We start from the raw sequence: 20,041 nt of genomic DNA on the forward strand, positions 1-20,041 counted from the left end.
CGTTCATCAGGTTTCCATTGTGCCGATCATTTTATTAGAAACAATAGAGTAAAAAGTTGAGATATTTATTCCGGTAAAACCTTTACAGTCTGCTATGAGCCTTCTAACATTGTGTCCGATGCAGATATGGAGCAAATCTTAGCGTTACACTTCAAGCTTTGAGGCACCAAGCTTGGTGGTTGCACATCAGAGTGGAGTCACATCGCTTAGTGGTTATTGTTATCACCAGGATCAGTTCCTTGGAAAATTCACACTGGGGAGTCACCAAAAAAGAAAACCTCAGTGACGTCTACTAGGCACAAGTCACAGCACAGCACACGAGGTTCAGTACAAAGTTATACTCACTTTATACAATGGTGCACGTCACAATCTCACTCACGGTTACAGACCTCAAGGGGCGGATATACTATTGGTGCACCCTGGGGCCGAAGAGGTAAGGGGCCCATTTTCACCTCCAAAGCAGGTGAAATTGTGCATTATGATGAGCTATTGGGCTGCAAATGGCCCATATATTTTTCTTGCACAGGGGCCCTCTTCAGTGCAGACCACTGTCTAATGTGAGTCAGGTGGCCACAGGGCAGGCATGCTGGCCTGGGCAACACTTGCAAGCCACTTCACCAGGATGCAGCTTGCTAAACTATACTAGCCCAAAGGGCCACAAGTTTTGTAAGGTGACTGTCAAGGATCCGTTACCATTTTTTTTTAACCAAGGCCACTCTCTTCAGCAGCTCCAGGGCATCGGTAGAGGTCTACAACCACTTCATAGGATCTTAGGATCACTACTCTCCTTAGCGGGGTCAACCCTTCATCACATACTTACTAACTCACAAAATGGAACAAAAATATGCATTGTGTAAAACCCCCTTAATCCGTCTTCCCAAATTTGCCAAAAGCCGTACAGATGTACTTACCACAACCACAAAGGTCAGATCACCTATTCTCAAGGAAGAATCTACTAATATCAGAGTACTGGAACAGATCAGGAGACAAATTGATAGTAGTTCAGCTGCCATACTGCAAGGAACGTGAGAGAGTGCAGACAGAAGGTGACTTTGCTGACACTTGGACAGTCCAATCTCCCTGTTTATTTTACTGTAGGAAGTATGTACCAATCCCTCCCTAGCTCAATAGAAGCCATATCCTGTTGTAGGAAGTGATGCCTCATGTTTACGGTCTCCTTAGGGCTTCATCTAGTGCTTTATATAAGCCCTCTATCCAACAGACACAAACAAAATAAAAAAATTGTCATGATCCAGGACGGGATTTCGCTTTGACCCGTCCTGGTTAGACTATGGGTTAATTGTGCTGCCTCTCTCTGGCAGCAGGAGGCTATTTAGTGCTCACTGGACCTGGGTCCGGTGTCAGTTATACTCCTGCCCTCGGCTGAGTTAAGTGACCTCTTGTATACGTGTGCCTTGTGCCTGATATCTTGCTTGCTTGTTCGGTTGTGATCTGGTTCTGTCCCCGTTACGAGTTCTGCCTGACCCTCTTGTACTGCGCTACCTCTCGTGTATGACTCTCTGCTTGTGACCCGACTTCTCTCTGCTCGTCCCCTTGGTACCACGTTGCCCTCTTGTGTATGACCTTTGGCTCTGTCTGACTACCCGTCTGTTTGTCCCTCCTGTACCTCGTTTGCCCGTACTGCTGTGACCTCTGTTTTGCCTGACTCTGAGTTGTTGTATGGTGTCCTGTCCTATCTGAATACAGGACGCTAAGCCCCGCCCCCTTGCAGTCACATGACCATAGGTCCCGTGCAGATTATTCAGTTTCAGTGTCCGCAGGTCCTATGCCTCTTTACCTTCCAGCGCTGACTGGACCCTGACACTAATAGCCTGAAGCACGCATGGTCACCTCTGCTGCCCTGCTCCCCAGGTATCTTTTAGCACTGCTTCTGTTCTCAGGACACGCGCACTGGCTCTATGAGCAAGTGCAGTGCGGTGTCTCTGACAAAAATAAAGGGGTTGTCCAGACTTAGGGTACCGTTACACTACGCGACGCACCAGCGATCCCGACAATGATACGACCTGGTAAGGATTGCTGATGCATCGCTACATGGTCACTAGTAAGCTGTCAAATAGACAGATCAACTCAGCGATGCAGCAACGATCCAGCGATCCATATAACGACCTCGGCGGTCGTTGGGACCTTGTCACACAGCAGCTATTCTGACAACTCACACCTGCATCCCTTAGTTCTGAGTCGCCCATGAGGTCGCTCGTCGGCGTCAAACACAAAAATGCATGCTGGCCAGCGGGACACCAGCGATCAAAAAATGGCCCAAGACATTCGAGCACGATCAGCAAGATCGCAGCGGGGGCCTGGTCGCTGCTATGTGTCACATGTAGCGAGATCGCTGGTGAGGTCGCTGTTGCGTCACAAAATCTGTGACGTTCTCGCTAAGGATCTCGCTATGTGAGACAGGGCCTTTAGGTTTTATGTTGAAATCACTATATGTGACTACAGACTTGTGAATTCTCACAGTGCGCACACCAAACACTGTGAGGATTGCCCATTGTGATTTACATACATGCGGTCACCTGCCGACTAGATGTGCGCAGCCTTGCCCAATGCAAGTGTATTGAGCAAGGCCGAACACGTCTAGTTGGAATGTGGCCAGAAGTATGGAAATTCCAAACTAGTGGTTACATGACCGACAGCTCCCGGCAAATCTGTATAACATAGAGTGACTGCAAACTTGTACCCCATGGCGGACAATTCCATTAATTTTGGGGGGTGAACTATCCTATTTAATAATTCCACCTCTGGCATCCATCTTCCTGGAGTCATGATAGCATCCAAATCTCCATTTTACTTTAAAATAGTGATATCCAAATATTTTTTTTTTACCAACTAACAAAAGGACACAAAATACAATTGCAAAAAAAAGTAAGTGAACCCTTTTGAGTTACCTATATTTTTGCAATGATTGCTAATATAAACATGGTCTTTATAGACAATCGCATACTAATTAAACTAATATCACCTAAATCATAGGGGCTCAAGAAATAACAGGCATGTAGTTGCAAACTACCTGCCCGTTGTGCCCGGCGCCAATCTCTGCTGGCACACAGCAGTCACAGGCCGCTCCTGCTGGCGATTCAGGGGCTTCCGCTGATGCTGAATTGACAGAGCAGCGGCTTCTCTTCCACTCTGCTCTGTTGATGGGTCGTGAACTGCCGACGTCATGGTGATTGACTGCCAGCTCACCGCTGACTAACTATGGGAATCTGGCTATCAATCAGCATGCGGTATGTACATAGAAATCATGGGGCCCCAGTAGTCCCATTTGCCATCCTCACCCCCACACAAAGAAAAAAGAAAATGATTAATAATAGGCAGGGTCACAGAAAAGCATATCTCACAACTTTTCACCATTTACAAAGTAATATTCCTCCTACTAAAGCCCCTTAGTGTTTCCACGCATTAAAATACCCATTCATGGTCCCCATAAAGTATGATGCTAACAAATGTGCCTCTCAAAACAGTATATTACCCCACCACTTTCCATACACCCTACATTACCCACCACCTCGCAAAGTATAATACCTGTCCCCCACAACGACCCCAACTTAATATGATGGCTTCGACAGAGCCCTCCATACAGTATAATGACCTCGACATAGCCCTCCATACAGTATGATGGCACCAACACAGCCCTTCATATAGTATGATGGCCCCAACACAGCCCTCCATACAGTATAATGGACCTTCCATCCCTCTATACAGTATAATGGACCTTATACCCCTCCACTCAATATCATGGTCTCAACACAGCTTTCCATACAGTATAATGGACCTTATACCCCTCCACACAGTATGATGGCCTCAACACAGCTTTCCATACAGTATAATGGACCTTATACCCCTTCACAGAGTATAATGGCCTTAACACAGCCCTCCATACAGTATAATGGACCTTATACCCCTCCACACAGTATGATGGCCCCAACACAGCCCTCCATACAGTATAATGGACCTTATACCCCTCCATTAAGTATGATGGCCACAACACATCCCTCCATACATTATAATGAACCTTATACCCCTCCACACAGTATGATGGCCTCAACACAACCCTCATAAAGTATAATGCACCTTACATTCCTCCACACAGTATGATGGCCCCAACACAGCCCTCCATACAGTATAATGGACCTTATACTCCTCCATTCAGTATGATGGCCTCAACACAACCCTCATAAAGTATAATGCACCTTACATCCCTCCACACAGTATGATGGCCCCAACACAGCCCTCCATACAGTATAATGGACCTTATACCCCTCCATTCAGTATGATGGCCCCAACACAGCCCTCCATACAGTATAATGAACCTTATACCCCTCCAAACAGTATGATGGCCTCAACACAACCCTCATAAAGTATAATGCAACTTACATTCCTCCACACAGTATGATGGCCCCAACACAGCCCTCCATACAGTATAATGGACCTTACAACCTTCCACATTGCATAATGGCCCACACAGTATAATGAGCCCCACTAGCACTTCAAACAATATAATGGTCTCCATGGATTCACAAGAAAAATTAAACAAATATACCTGTCTTCTTTGCAGCGTGTGTTCTGAAGCTCTGCGCTGTACGATGTTATGACATCATCGCGCCCGCTGCATTGAGACATCAGAGTTCAAACACGCAGGGACAATGATAGGGAGCGGGCGTCTTCAGTCATTGCTTTCAACTGTATTAGTATCCAGGATAACGATACAGTTGAAAGTGCAACCCCGAGCGGGGTGAGAGCCCAGAGCCGGCACAGGGCCCAGCTGACTTGTAGCAGCCATGTGGCCTGCCGCTAGCTGCGCCTCTGGGCCCGTATACTGCTTTTGCACAGGGGCCCTCTTCTGTCTGTATCCACCAGTGCCTGTTCATCATGGTGAGGGGATCTCTTGGTTGGGGGCTTCCCTTTTTTGCCTTATGCTATAGATGCCTCAGTGGAATGAGGAATTTATTCAGACGATATTGTTGTTAGGCGACTACTGCAGCCGATCAATGGCCAGCTCATCAAAGGCTGCAGCCGATCAACACCTGCTGATTGGCTGCACGTAACAACATCACGTCACCCACTGGGATCCTGGAACCCAGTCGCCACATTAGTCCTAACCTAGGGAATTTAATATTTGGCCACAATCTTTATTTTCCTGGCACAATCCCATAATCCGAAGCAGAAACAACACCCCAAAAATGAGAAACTAGTCTCTGCCCCAATTTTGGGCATCAAAACGGTTAATGAGAAGATTGGTCGCATTTCAAATCGAAGCTGCAGAATTCAGGTGAAACCTCATAGCCAGAAGCAAGTAACACTATATGTCTGGTGAATGGGAAACAAACCCAAAACTGGAGCTCTCCTAAGCCAAAATGAAGAAAATGAATGCTGTAAAGCCCCCAGTGACAGGAGGCAGCGCCCCCCGACTACAGCACGCAGCATTAACGCGCTGCCCCCGACTACAGCCCAGCACAGAAAGGTGACGCACTTAGTTACACACAGAGCGACACGGCCTCTCATCCCGCCGTTTGATTGGCTGACCCGTCTGTCAGTCTTGCCGGCGTCTCCGCCCATTTCTCCCGCTTTCGCTTCTCGTGCGAGGTCAATGCCCTGCTATTTCCTGATTGGCTGTCGGAGGCCTGGGAAACCCTGAGCGCCGTGCCTGTGGGCGGGGCTAACGCCGGAAGTGTCGCGCTGGTTCGCGGAAGAGAGGTCGAAGTTGTTGTAGAAGAGTTTTGGAGCCGAGAATGGGAGGACGCGGAGGAGGAGGAGGCGGCAGCGGCGGGAGAGAAGGCAGGTAATACCGGGGACGAGCGGGGTCCCGGGGCTGGGGACACCTGACGACAGGTAATGGCACCCTGTCAGCTGCAGGACCTGGAATCCTGGAGGGGCGGAGCTACAGCCGTGCTCCTGTGGGGCAGGGTGTAAGCTGTCACCAGGTCACATTATGTCGCTTCTGTCCGGTCAGAGGTCACGGTGTCGCTGATCACGTGACCTTGTGTTATTGTTCCGCCACCTATTTAGATCTCTTTTGATCATATGACCCAATGTATTTTTTTATGTTTCCGACTTCGCAGCCCCCATCCTTAATTGATGCAGCGATTACATCACGACAACGGTGCGTGAGCGCTGCAGGCAATCAGCGGTGACCGCTGACCCCAGTGATTGGCTGTGCCGCTCACGTTCCGTAGTTGTGGTGCTGCTGCGTCGGATAAGTAAAGCTGGGGTCAGCGATGGTCTGCAGCGCGTACGTGATATAGTCATGGCTGCTGCCACATTAGCATAACTGGGGGGAGCGGCAGGTGAGTGACGCTGGGGTCTCCGCTCACAGCAGTGCTGTGTTACTGATGTCAACGCTGCTTCCATCAACAAAGATGGGGAGCGGGAAGGTAAGTAAACTTGTGGTCACCGTGATTGTCTGCAGCACTAACATCCTGTAGATGATTGATGTCACCGCTGCTGCATCAGCAGATTGGGAGGGAGCGACAGGTGACCCCAGTGATTGTCTGCAGCGCTCACATCCTGTAGATGATTGATGTCACCGCTGCTGCATCAGCAGATTGGGAGGGAGCGACAGGTGACCCCAGTGATTGTCTGCAGCACTAACATCCTGTAGATGATTGATGTCACCGCTGCTGCATCAGCAGATTGGGAGGGAGCGACAGGTGACCCCAGTGATTGTCTGCAGCGCTCACATCCTGTAGATGATTGATGTCACCGCTGCTGCATCAGCAGATTGGGAGGGAGCGACAGGTGACCCCAGTGATTGTCTGCAGCGCTCACATCCTGTAGATGATTGATGTCACCGCTGCTGCATCAGCAGATTGGGAGGGAGCGACAGGTGACCCCAGTGATTGTCTGCAGCGCTCACGTGCTGTATCTGTGACATCACTCCTGCTGCCGCATAAACCAAGACGTGGGGTATCAGCAGATGAGTAGCTGATGATTTTGTCAAGGATGCCCAACCCCTTACACCGGAGCCAGCCCCATCTACCATTCATTAGACTTTGCTACCCTTAAAGGGATTTTTGCCAGGTATCTCACACGTGTCCTAACTCATAGGACTGGTGCGCGATATCTGCCGCTCCTCTCACCTACTGATGCAGAAGCCAAGTTAGGGCCATGGATGACTTCCGCTTGGTCACGTGCACATCATGGTTTCCACCTCTTTTGAAAGGGGCTGTTCAGTCTCAAAAGAAAAGTCTGCAGATGCTGTATGTGACAGAGTGCAAAGCGTACACCGACATGATTCCCGTGTATTCTCTGTGCCCATGTGACACTTTATATCTGGCTCTGTTACATTGTTGCATTAGTTCTGCTAGTCTGTGCGCCAAATACGTCAGCGATACAAATCTCCCTGTGGCTTCTGCTTTACGGCCGTGTTTCAGGCTTCCGTAGAATGTGTAAGTCTAAGGGGTTAGTCTGAATAAGGACAGTCCCATGCCCGAAACGCGTCGGGTTTTGCCTTGATGCCGTATATTTAATGTTCCTGGAACTATTTAAACTGTTTTAAATCCAAATGACTGGATACGTCGATTTGGTTAAACTCCAGCTGGTGTGAGACTACAACGCCCAGCATGCCCTCGCGTCCTAGCTATTTACATCACACAGGATTGCCTAGACTCTCAGCTGTCAAATGTGTTTGTTCTATGCAGATTTTGAGTCTTCGATGTGAACAATGAAAACGTCGAGAAAGTAAAACGCAAATTTTATAAAACTTCTCATTAATGACTGGGATATGTGCATGACACGTGCCAACTGTTCCCGCTGTCCAGCAAGTGTCTGCCCTCTCACCTGCCAGTGATCACTACTGGTCCCACTTCTGGGACGATTTTTTCTTCTTTTTTTTTTCAAATGCATCTATTCCAAATACTTTGCCAAAAACTCCAAACGCTCCAAAGAGCTTGAAAGTCCTTTCAGTACAAGTCAATGGGAAGGCTTAAAAGATGCCCGGGTGACTTTTGGAATGTTTGAGAATTTTTGCATCAAAAATTGCCACAAAAATCTGCTGCAAAGTAACAAAAAAAAGAGTGCTGAAAAGATGATTTAAAAAAATGAAAAAACAAAAACCAAAAAAATGCTCCATTCATAGTGTGGTGGCTCAGAACGCGGCTGTGCAAGAAAAAGCTGCTGCCTCTTCATTGTTAGGCTCGTGAGGGTCCCAGAGGTTGGACCCCTGGAGATCATCAAGTGATGGCTTATTCTAGGTACATGCTATCATGTTGTCACTTTTCCACGTTTGCAAAAAAAAGTCCGATTTTCATTAGTGTTTTGGATCAGAGTCTCAGTCAGTTTTTTATTATCGCTGTTTTCAATGATTTTCACATATGAAATATATTCTAAAGCTTCTCCTGCCGCTACAGTGTTAATCACGGAATGTACCCTGACGCCATCCGTGCGCTGTCCATGATTTTCACCCTTAGACTTGTATTGGTAGTTACAAGAATAACCATGTGAAAGACAGATGTCTGAACAAGGCCTTAAAGGAAGCTTAAAAACTAAATTCCTAATCTTTTATTTTTAACTTTCTTTGCTATAAATATTTTTTGTGTTGACCGAATGTCACACTACTTTACACCTCGACTTCTTATTTAAAGGGGATCTCCATGTCTTGACTTTTCTGCCCTTTATATTAGCCACCATATTCTGTATCATGGGGTTTATATTCACATATCACTTTAGTGCTTTACTTTTCCTGGAGTGAATATCTTGGGGTTAATCATTATCTGTTCCGCGTCCATACCATTGTATCCTCATGCAATGCTCTGCACTTGTCTCCTATTTATAGTTCCTTGATTATTAATTGATTCTCCTATTCACTAATTGTCTTATTTTCACGTTATTTATTCTCTGCATTCCTATATATACCTCGTTATTTCCAATCTAATGCCTTTCCCCGATATTTGTGGCTCTTCTCTGCTCTTATTTCTTCTGCTGCCGCTCTCCTGTCCATCAAACTGCAAACGGCCATAATACAGAAGCGATTTTAAGATCAGTAATTAGTCAGTGGCAAGAGTAGTGCATGCCGGGAAATGGTGGAAAGTAGAGTTGAGCGACTTTGGTCGGATCGGGTTTCGTGAAACCAGAATGAAACAAAATTTGAGTCGGATGAAACTGGTCCGACTAGGGCAAAAAAAGTCGGAGTTTCGTCCGAAACCCAACCCCAATGCAAGTCAATGGGAAATAAAAGTCGGCATTGAGTGGATGAATGTCATCCGCTCAATGTCATCCGCTCAATGCCGACTTTTTATTTCCCATTGACTTGCATTGGGGTTGGGTTTCGGTGTCGGATCAGTTTTATCCGGTTTCATTCGGGTTTCACGAAACCCGATCCGACCAAAGTTGCTCAACTCTAGTGGAAAGGAAGTTCCAGCACCTATAGTGCTGGCAAAATTTTTAAGAGCAACCGCCCACTCCAAAAAAAAAAAGTGTATCACAAGCTTCATAGAATAAGATCTGGGACACTTTCTGCGTAAATTGCGCTAGTGGGGCACCAAATGTGATTGTTGTGAGGGATGAGGACAGCAAGGGCTTGCGTTTCTGCAGGTTTTGCTTGTAAGGACAGGTACTCTTGACAAATATATCATTTGGGGGACTTAACATACATTGTGGTTGTTCTACCATTCTGCATTCTGTTTTTTTTCTCAGCCATTCAATTGAATGGATGAAAAATGCTGAAAGAATAGACAACCTGCCTCTTATCAAAAACCCACTGGGCTGAAAAAAACGTAATAAGTATGTGCAGCGCAGAAGATGGTGATGGTAAGTATAAGACCAAGTGCAGGGACCTTACATTAGTAGCACCATGCCAGCACTGCACTAAAAAAAATAGTGGAGTGGTGCATTAAAGGGAATGTGTCAGCATGTTTTGCTATGTAATCTGAGAGCAGCATGATGTAGGGGCAGAGAACCTGATTCCAATGGTGTCATTTACTAGGCTGTGTGTTACTGTTTCAATACAATCAGTGTATTATCATCAGGAGATTATCCCTGTAGGACTAGGTGTCTCATGGTTGGCCTAGGAGGCACGAGATCAGATTTTTTTCACTGTTTTCCCCCCTATCGGTCCCCCAAACGCTGGCTGTGCAGGGAACTTCAGCACAGCCCCATTTACTTGAATACAGCTGTGCTGCGTATTCCTAACACTGTGTGGTGCAGCGCGGGGAAAACATAAAAATTGGAGCAAATCGATACCAGTCCTAATTGGGCTCCATCATTTTTAGGATCCTAGCGATTTGTTATCAGCTTACAAGATAAAAATACACCTATGAAATCTAGCTGCCCAGGAATTTAAGATGGTCAGCTCCACTTCGCAACTAGTATGCAGGAAAAAAGCCTCCCTCCCTTGCTCCAGTTGTGCTATGCTGTATTTGTGGAGCGCATTAATGTTTGTAGTTTGTGTGACCATGTTACCAGGCCAACTTTGTGCTGTTTTCACTCATTTCGTGGTGGCTTTTGTGAAGACTCGCTGAGCGCTTTTCCCTCGGCAGGACTCGCTGAGCGCCTTTCCCTCGGCTCTTGGCAAAACTTTCCAGTCATCTTATAGGAAACATGTCAACGGGTTTTTGCTATGTAATCTGAGAGCAGCATGATGTAGTGGCAAGAGACCCTGATTTCAGTAATATGTCACTTACAAGGCAAAATAGTGTAGTTTTGATAGAATCCCTGTGATTTCCTGCTGATAAAATGCTGTATTGTAACAAAAAGTATATTAAAAAGTTTAACAGCTAAAGTATAATGTGTCACGAAAAAACATTCTCAAAATCACTGGAATTTGTCTTAAGTGTTCCAGAGTTATTACCACATAAAGTGACACTGGTCAGACTTTTTAAATTTGGCTCTGTCACTAAGGGGTTAATCCTTCAACTCGCCCCTTTTTTTTTCTCGGTAAATAAAAATCTTTGGAAAAAAAACATATTTTGGACTCTTATGAACATAATACCAATTAATATATAATATTTATCCCACGTAGTAAACGCCCTGATGTCGTGATTCATTCCTTGTTCATTCTGGTTGTGAGTTTCCTAAAGAGCAGTTAAATTGCTATGTTTTTTTTTTATTTTGTTTTTGGAAAATCTTAAACTCATCACAAGGAAGAAAGTTGAAATGCCAGAATTGCTGTTTGTTGTTGTAAAGTGAACGTCTGGAAAAACAACTTTAAAATAAAAAATAGCACAATTGCTGGAGGAATCCCGCAAAAGACATCATAGAGCAATATCAATAGGAAAAAAAAGTAATGGTTCTTGGAAAGCGAGAAAAAGATAAAGTATGGACTGTGCCCCTCAAGGAGGTTAATATTTGTTTATATTTTCTTTGTCTTGAAGACAAAATCTTTTTATTTGGTGAAGGAATTGATACAATGTTTCCATTCTGCTATAGAGAGTTCTGACATCTATTTTCATGGTAACTGAGTGTCACGTTTTCCAAATTTCTACAAAACCAATCTGTAAAGTGGAACCCCCTTTGGTTTTGTTTCACGGGATTAGGCCAAAGCCAGATGTGTTCCAGTTTACTATATGGGTTCTAAGGGGTAATGTTTCTCCTTGTAAATAGTGACATGCGAGGTTCTAAGGGGTAATGTTTCTCCTTGTAAATAGTGACATGCCTCTGTAAGGAGACTTATAGGCCATGCAATACACCTCTGGGAAATTAAATATACAAATTGCCTCTTCAGAGGAACTGTAGTGCCACCTGTTGGTGGTGGTGGTAGTAGTAGTAGTAATCCTAAGAGTCAATATTGACCCTTTAACGAGCCTTGCAATATGACTTGTGATAAAAGCCAAATCAGAATCTTAATTTGCAGACACATGTTTTGCGGTATTTGCTTCTCCTCAGTACAAAGCACGATATATGATTTTCTTGTATAAGAGGCTTCGGACTGGGGTGTAAGGGGTAATGTTTCTCCTTGTGGAGAGTGACATACTGTATTTCATTGATGCTTTTTTAGCCACATCAAGCGTTCACCAAGTCCCTTAATTAGTATGTTTGATTAAACTTGAGTTTCTGCAGAATGAAGGTAGCAATTAGAACACTAAAGTACGAATATATATATTTTAGCGGCTTTGGCTGTACCACTGAGAAGTCTATGGGTCCATTTAATCATTTTCATATATTTTTAAGTCCCTATTTCTTTTTTTTTTTTTTTTTCTTGTCTTGCACCATTCGTTGACTTTTTTTTGGCATCAACTCATTAAATTAGCACTCGTGGTTCTAGAATTTTATGCAAAATTAAAAATTCTTATTTTCCTTTTTTTCTCTTTTGCTCCTTTTTAGGGAAAAGTCTCACAAATTACACACAAAAAACCCTCCAGGGGGAAGAACTGCAGTACATTTGTGCACGAAAAAAACTTGTGACCTTTTGATAAAGTGTCAATTGATGAATCGACTGCAAACCCACATCAGTTTAAGAGGATAGTGGAATTGGAGTTTAGTGTTTGCATCTGTACAATAGTATAAAGTCTCTTTGCATTGTTTATAGGGAGCTTTTCCTCGTATTTCCAGACTTGCACATGACATTTTTCTTTGCCGCACAATTGGCACAGTTGTGTGAAATATGCTGATTACTCATTGAAATGTTCTTTTATTAATCAAACTGTGTATCTAAGCAATAAAGACAGAGGCTCAGTGTATCCCTCGTCCTGGATGTGAATAGAAGCGGCTCATGAATGTGCACTGGATGCCGCAATGAGTCAGATCCGTCTCCCCCACACACTCAGCCCTTATCTCATATTTTCCACTGCTAAATGCTCATGTTTGTGACCGATCTCTTATATGTTTCATTTTTATATGGATTCTCATTGCCATCCTTTTATTTATTTATTTTTTTTAAATTGCAGATTTTTAATGTGGCGTAAAACTCGCCAAATTTTTGCACAGCAATTTGCAGCTCTGTGGCTCTTGCCCACTTTTTAAAAATTTAGCGAGCGCCACCTCCAACTCCTTCATAATTAGTGGCAGAAATATAGCCCCGGCCCTGACTTGAGAATGTTTCCTGCAGTGGCACACCGGCTCTGTAAGATGATTGAAATTCATTAATTTTTAGAAGATCCGAATGTGATAAAGGTGCACAGATAGGGCAGTACTGTAAGGGACAAAATGGGGGTGAGGGTGATGGTAGCACACACCTGTACAGGATTTGTAAGGACTAGTGATGAGCGAGTGTGCTGGGATAAGGTGTTATCTGAGCATGCTCAGGTGCTAACCGAGTGTCTTCGGCGTGCCCGAAAAATGTTTGACTCCAAGTGGCTGCATGTGTCGCTGCTGTTAGACAGTCTGTTTGTTAGGCAATCCCTACATGTGTTACGGCTGTCGAACAGCCGCGGGGACTAGAATATTTTTCGAGCGCGCCAAAGACACTCGGTTAGCACCCGAGCATGCTCAGATAACGCCTTATCCAAGCATGTTCGCTGATCACTAGTAAGGACACAACACCGTTACACGCCTGATGTGCTGTAGGAGAGTATCGTCCAGATAGCAGTTTGGCAGAGTGGAGATTCTTGATGTACGGGCTATTCTCAGCTCATGTGGGGGGGGGGGGGGGGGGATCCGGAGTGTATAAGCAAGGGTTTTACTCCCTCCAGCGTGTTTCGGCGCGTCCTTTCTCAAGGTAAAAAAAAAATTGTTCATTTTTTATTTTCTTTATTTTTTTACCTTGAGAGAGGTCAGGTGCCGAAATGCAATGGGCGTAGTGATGAACGAGTATACTCTTTGCTCTGGTTTCCCGAGCATGCTCGGGTGACCTCTGAGTATTTTGGCGTCCTCGGAGATTGTTTCTGTCGATGTAGCTGCATGTATTCAGGCTGTCTAGCAGCCACAAATAATTCAGCTGAGGCGATGAAAACTAAATATCCGATCATGCCAAAATACTCGGAGGAAAACCCGAGCAAAGAGTATACTCGCTCATCACTAATTGGGAGTGAATACAGAAACTTGCTTACAGTCTCTGGATCTCCTCCTTTCCATGAGCGCAGCGCACACATCATAATCATCTCTGCATTGTCGAAAATTAATCTTGGCACATCTTGCGTCAGCGCACTTTACATCGAGACCGGAGTAGAAAATGCCAGTCTTGATGAATCTGGGCCATGGTGTTAATGCGGTTCCCCTTGTCCAGGCTTTTTTGTCTGCAGCTGCCATGCAGTATCCTAGCAATTTGCAGTGGAACCGCATGTCATCACTTGAGGGGGGGGTGTTGCGCTTGAATGTTTGACAGCTATGAGCAGGGCTGTGGAGTCGGAGTCGTGGAGTCGGAGTTAGTTTTGGTTGGAGTCGGAGTCGGTAGAAATGTACCGACTCCAGCTTTAAAAAAAATGTATTAATATTTCATAATTGAACTTTCATATGAATTTTATAAATGTTACTCAAATATATATGTTCTATCAAACTATGAACAACAGTGATAAGCAGTTCTGCTGGAGATAGAGACATTTCTTACTTCTTGTGTGTCACTGTTCTCCACTGCCCTTATCTAATCTTATACTTGGTTAACCTCATGCTGCCCCAACCCCCCTACTTACAATGTATGAAACTGAAAGTGAAAATGTGTTGCACATTCTTAGTAGTAAAGCTCCTCCTCTAGACTAGATCATACTAGGTGTGCGTCTTCCAAGCATCTCACAGCTGCCTGCTACTCAGAAGAGGAAGACTGTAAGAAGTATTATCCTTTCAACAAACTTTGCATCAGTTAACTGTGAGTACATGAGGAATAATAACAGTATTACTGACCACTATATCAGTTGTACGACCTGGCAATAATTTTGTACAATTGTTTTTAGGAAAAACAATTGTCATTTGGATTGTGAATGCAGAATTAAAAACCTGAGAATGTCAAAGAAGCATCACATTAAATCAGCTGTATTTGAACATTTCACCATCACTCAAGATAGAAAACATTATGTCTGTCAGTGTATGACAAATGATCCAGACGAAAACAAATGCTGTGAAGCCAAGATGAGTGCATATTCAGGCAAAGATAAAAATGCTCCTACCAGAGCTTCTAATGTAAAGAGACATTTACAGCGCTTTCATCCAGAAGTACTGAAAGCAGTGGATGAGAGAGACTGCATCCAAACCAATGAACCAGTGCCCAGCTCTTCCAGCCAAACAAAGGAGCAGAGAACTTTGCAGCCATCAGTTGCAAGATATTTTGTCAGTGACAAAGTTACTGTGACAATGACAGTAGATACGTTTAAAAAACAGATCATAGAGCTTGTTGTAAAGGATAGTGTGCCTATTTCATTATTTTCACGACCAGCTTTTATGTGTCTGAATGGGGAAATGGCCCGCAAGCTTGGTGTTTCTCTGGAGAGAGAGAGTATTAGAAAATTAGTAATCGAAGAAGCTTTTAAACAAAAGGAAGAACTTAAAAAAACTCTCAAGGGACGCTTTCTGTTTCTTAAAATGGATGCCTGCACACGTCACAGAGTGAACTATTTTGCCATCAATGTCCGATTTGTTTGTGACAAAAATGAAATAGTTACCAAGACATTTGCAGTAAAAGACACCAAAGCTCATCACACCAGTGAGTTTCTCCAGGTCTTGGTGGAAAAGGTTCTGCAAGACTATGAACTTAAAAAAGAGCAAGTTCTTTCTGTCGTAACTGACAATGCTTCAAATATGATAAGTACTATTAAGCTAATGATTGAGAGTAATGATGGTGACCAGCAGCTAGAAGAACATTCTGGGTCCACAGACACAGAAATGTTTGAAATAGAGGAACACAGTATTGTAACTGAGGAGCAAACTGAAGTTGCTTCAGATGAACAGCAACATGATAGTTTAGATGATCTTGTTGAAACTGTGTCAATATGTTCTTTCATTCATCACATGCGCTGTGTTGTGCATACGCTACAGCTGGCTATAAGAGACAGTCTGCAAGAAGGACATGCTGCTGCACTGATTGGCAAGGTGAGAAAATTGGCTACTGTTGCCAGAACCCCTAAAGTTGACTCAATTTTGAAGAGACGTGCTGGAAAAGGGGCAATTATTGATCAAGCCACACGATGGGGCAGTACTTACTTAATGATTCAGCGCTTGGTTGAACTGAAAACCTTTCTTGTAGACATGGCTACCCTCAACTGACGCTAAATGAAAGTCAGTGGAATCAGGTGACTGAGCTGGAAAAATTGCTAGAGCACCCATTTACAGACTAAAAAATTACAAGCAGAGGACTTAACTCCAGGTATTTTCTTAAAGGAGTGGAAGAACCTGATGTTTCGCCTGTCCCAAAGAGGAGGGTTAATTGCAAGTGGCATTGCTACATCAATGAAATGGAGAGAGGAGCTACTATTACAAAATAACATTCTTTTGGCAGCTGTTTATGTAGACCCAATGCATCGGATTGTTCTAGATGATCAACAGCTAAATAAAGGAAAAGAAGCTCTGTTTGAAATAGCAGTAAGGATGAAAGGGTTGCAGAACAGTCAGGAGGAACAAGAAGAATTTGGTCATCCTGCCACATCTTCACCCTCATTATCAACTGATGAAGAATTTAATTTCAAAAAATATTTGGATCACAAGGACCGTGCAAAGCGTTCCCGCATAGAAGAAGAGTCATCCCCATCAAGGAACACAGCCAGTACATTTCAGCAGAATTTTTCATGTGCACTAAAAGAAATTGAGAAATTTGACCGTTCATCAAAAATAACAGTGCAACAAGCGATTCCTCTGTATCCTGACATTGTCAGAGATGTGGCCCGAGTGGTTACTGCTTTGCCACCAACACAAGTTAGTGTAGAGAGGTTGTTCTCTGCTCTCAAAATAATTAGGTCAGATTTGAGGGCATCCATGAAGGAGGATCTGACAGAGGCAATACTTTTTCTGAGGACAAATTTATAGATTTCTTCTTATTAACTGCATAAAAGTGTTTATTGCATATTTACTTACAGTTTATAAAAGTTATTTGCTATATTCTAATTGTATTCTAATAAATGTAGTTTTTGCTCTAAGTGGTCTGATTACTTATATGATGGTGAGAAACTGAATAAGCACGATGTTTAATATTTTACAACAGTAAATTTGTTGTTATGAATTGGCCATTTATGAAGGAGCCGGAGTCTGAGTCGGAGCCTGTTAAAATCCAGGAGTCGGAGTCGCAACTGTGGCTTACCGACTCCACAGCCCTGGCTATGAGTCTGGACCGTGCGCTCCCACGGCTGCTGCATTGGAAGCTCTGTCGGGCTGAAGCTGGGCTGGGATTAGGAGCAGCTCTCTCCATGAGTCCTGGCCATCTTTAGTGCAGTGCTTACAAGCTCAATAGGAAAGAGCTTGTAGACACACTACAAATATCCAATAAAAACAAAATTAGAGTTAGTGGGAAAATGGATCACATTTTATTAAATAGTGATGTGCAAAAGTTGTTTGTTTTTTACTACCACTTCATAAATATATCCATTATAGAAGGTGGGAATGAGTCTTTTAAAGGGAATTTGGCAGCAAGTTTTTGCTATGTAATCTGAGGACAGCATGAGGTAGGGGTTAAAACACAGATTTCAACTATGTTTCACATGTCGGGCTGTGTGTTTACTTACACTGAAGAGTTTTATCACCAGATGATTATCATTGCCTGGACTACATCAACCTAGTCCGACTCCGCCCCCTCCTGTGATGATCAACTCATGGTCTATAGACTATGTACAGAGAACTGTGTCAGAATGGCTGCACCCAGTAAACTAAGTGATATTGTTGGATTCAGGTTTAAAGGGAACCTGTCATTAGGTTCATGCTCCCATGAATTGGACCCTGGCTGAGCGATTGCAGCTGGGTATGTTTTACTATGAAACGTTGGCATATTTCAGAAAAAGCAGTTTGATAAGCCGGCGTCCTGTCTGACCTAGGTACACATGTGGGAAAGATCTGTCAACCAACTCGGTCAGGAAGTAACCGGATGGGAGCGTCTGTAGGAAAATAAGATCTCTCCTTATAGTGCCATTGAATTGCCGCAGCGTTACACAACATACCTAGCTGTGAATGTGCAGCCAGATTCTGATTCATGGCTGCTTTTGGTTCGCGCAGCATGAATTTTAATGGCTGGTTCCCTTTAATGTTTGCTTTACCGGTGTTTTTGCTGCCGGTGAGGAGGTTGTGTAATCATTATCTGCTTTTTTCCTGCTTATAAGTGAAATATCTCGATGCAGCAGCCTTATATTAATAGGGCGATGACTTAAAACATGTGAAAAATGTTAGTAATTGAACGTTCTGACATCCAGATGACACCATGATTTGTGAGATAATGCCTCAAAGGCGAGGTTCACATCTGCGTCGGCGCTTTCATCGCACGACTTACACGTTCTCTCTGTAAGGACTGGATATAATGTGACTTGAGAGTATAACTTCAAGCTATGCCATGGAAAGCACCACTCCTTCCATCATGTCTATTTCTCCGTAATAGAAATTCTGGGATCTTTATTGCAGTCAATGCTTTTCGATCTGAATGGAAATGTAAGGCCACATGCGCATATTCAGTATTCAAGTTTTCTCTAGCAACCTTCCACGACAGCATAGGAGGAAGATGTCTCCACGCCCTAATGGGGGACAGGAAGCACGAGAGGTTAAAAGGTCCCTCCCACCTCCCTCTCACCAGTGACTTTCCTGTCCCCCATGGGGCATGGAGAGGTCTGGTGTGCTGTGTGGCCGGCTGCTGCAGCATACCTGAGGATCAAAAGAGAAAGCCGGGCAGTGGTGGTCGGTGGCGCTGCCTCCCCTCCTCCGATCTGCTCCCATCTCCTCCTGGATTCGGGACCGTTCCTGGCCCTCCCGCGCTCCCCTATGGGGAATAAAGCGGGCCAGTGATCCCTGACCGGAGGCCTCCTGTAGCTCTCCTGTCTCTCCTCCTCCCCCTACGTGCAGTGCGATACCCGGAAGTGAGGTCACGCGCGGGTCACTTCCGGGGTATGTGGAGGACGCGCTGTCATGGCAGCCCCCATCCTGTTGCCGGCGCGTGGAGCTCGCCAGCGCTTGCTGTGCCTGCTCCGGGACCCAGGGAGGAGGAGGGGGAAAACGAATACTGCTCTGAGGGCGGGGTTAATCTGCTATTAACCCGCCAGAAGACGCCGACAGGTAAGATGCAGAATCCCCTGTTAGCATGGACGGGTCTTCCTGCCCTGCGTCTGCAGAGCCCAGCGCTGCCACAGTAAGTGTCCGGGGATGGGTCCTAGTGGTGCGGTCTCTGGGTATAGGTCCTCAAAATACTTCTCCCCCTTGTTTCATAGGGAGAAAAGTCTGCCCATAAGAGCACCAATACATCCAGCAAGTCGGCTAAATGTGCCATATGCAGCACAAAACTTCCCTCAAATTGGGAGAAAAAGCTATGTCAAGCTTGCATGGATAAGGTGGTTAGGGCTGAGCACCCGTCATTAATCGACCAGATCCGCAGCTTGGTTACCCATCAGGTTCAAACCTATTTAGCTGCCCTGCCCTACCTCCACCACCTCCACTCCCCCTGATTGTGGGCTCACCACCCCCAAAACATCGGAAAATTCAAATAGAGGATTCGGAGTCTGAATCAGAGGGATCATACAAATCGGGATCCGAGAATTGGGAACAACCGGGAACCTCTTGGTCAGCCGACACTAGAAGGTACCTCCTCTCCACAGAATATGTGGAGGAGCTGGTCAGTGCAGTACGTGCCATTATGGGCCTAGAGGACGAACCGGTCACGCAGACAGCACAGATTCGCATGTTTGGTGGATACGAGGGGCCTAAACGAACAGGCTTTCCAGTCCACAGGAGTATAGCAGATATGATTTCCCAGGAATGGGAGTATCCAGAAAAACGCTACTCGGCCCCCTCAGAAATCCGACATAGATTTCCCCTGGAGGGAGAAGAATTTAAATGGGACATCCCGAAAGTTGATGTCCAGGTGGAAAGAGTGGTAAAAAAGACGGTTCTGCCGTTTGTTGATGCATCCCAGCTTAGAGATCTGATGGACCGTAAAGCAGAATGCCTCCTAAGGAAGGCCTGGGAAACCTCTGCCTTTACCTTAAAGTCAGGAATTGTGTCTCTAGGTCCCTCTTCCAATGGATTGAGGAGCTAGAGA

At 44.8% G+C, this 20,041-nt stretch overlaps 2 protein-coding genes across 8 annotated transcripts in view; one reads left to right on the top strand and one right to left on the bottom strand.

Moving 5' to 3' along the window:
* LOC141085536 (testicular acid phosphatase homolog) overlaps positions 1–5,669 on the bottom strand; it is a 65,011-nt gene extending 59,342 nt beyond the window's left edge. For 2 of the 6 annotated variants that reach the window (XM_073570971.1, XM_073570973.1), the window contains exon 1: positions 5,495–5,669. Coding sequence is in view for 2 of the 6 variants with exons in the window: in XM_073570970.1 (XP_073427071.1) it covers positions 912–1,013 (102 nt within the window). In the remaining 4 variants the exon portion in view is untranslated. The other 4 variants (XM_073570970.1, XM_073570968.1, XM_073570972.1 and 1 more) reach the window with 3 other exon arrangements.
* LOC141085535 (oxysterols receptor LXR-beta-like) overlaps positions 5,656–20,041 on the top strand; it is a 73,501-nt gene continuing 59,115 nt past the window's right edge. The window contains exon 1 of one of the 2 annotated variants that reach the window (XM_073570965.1): positions 5,656–5,803. The gene's annotated coding sequence lies outside the window, so the exon portion shown is untranslated. The remainder of the gene's footprint in view (positions 5,804–20,041) is intronic. The other variant, XM_073570966.1, reaches the window with a different exon arrangement.

This window comes from Dendrobates tinctorius, unplaced genomic scaffold (assembly GCF_039654945.1).
Source record: "Dendrobates tinctorius isolate UK_male_01 unplaced genomic scaffold, ASM3965494v1 ptg000028l, whole genome shotgun sequence".
Classification (NCBI taxonomy): domain Eukaryota; kingdom Metazoa; phylum Chordata; class Amphibia; order Anura; family Dendrobatidae; genus Dendrobates; species Dendrobates tinctorius.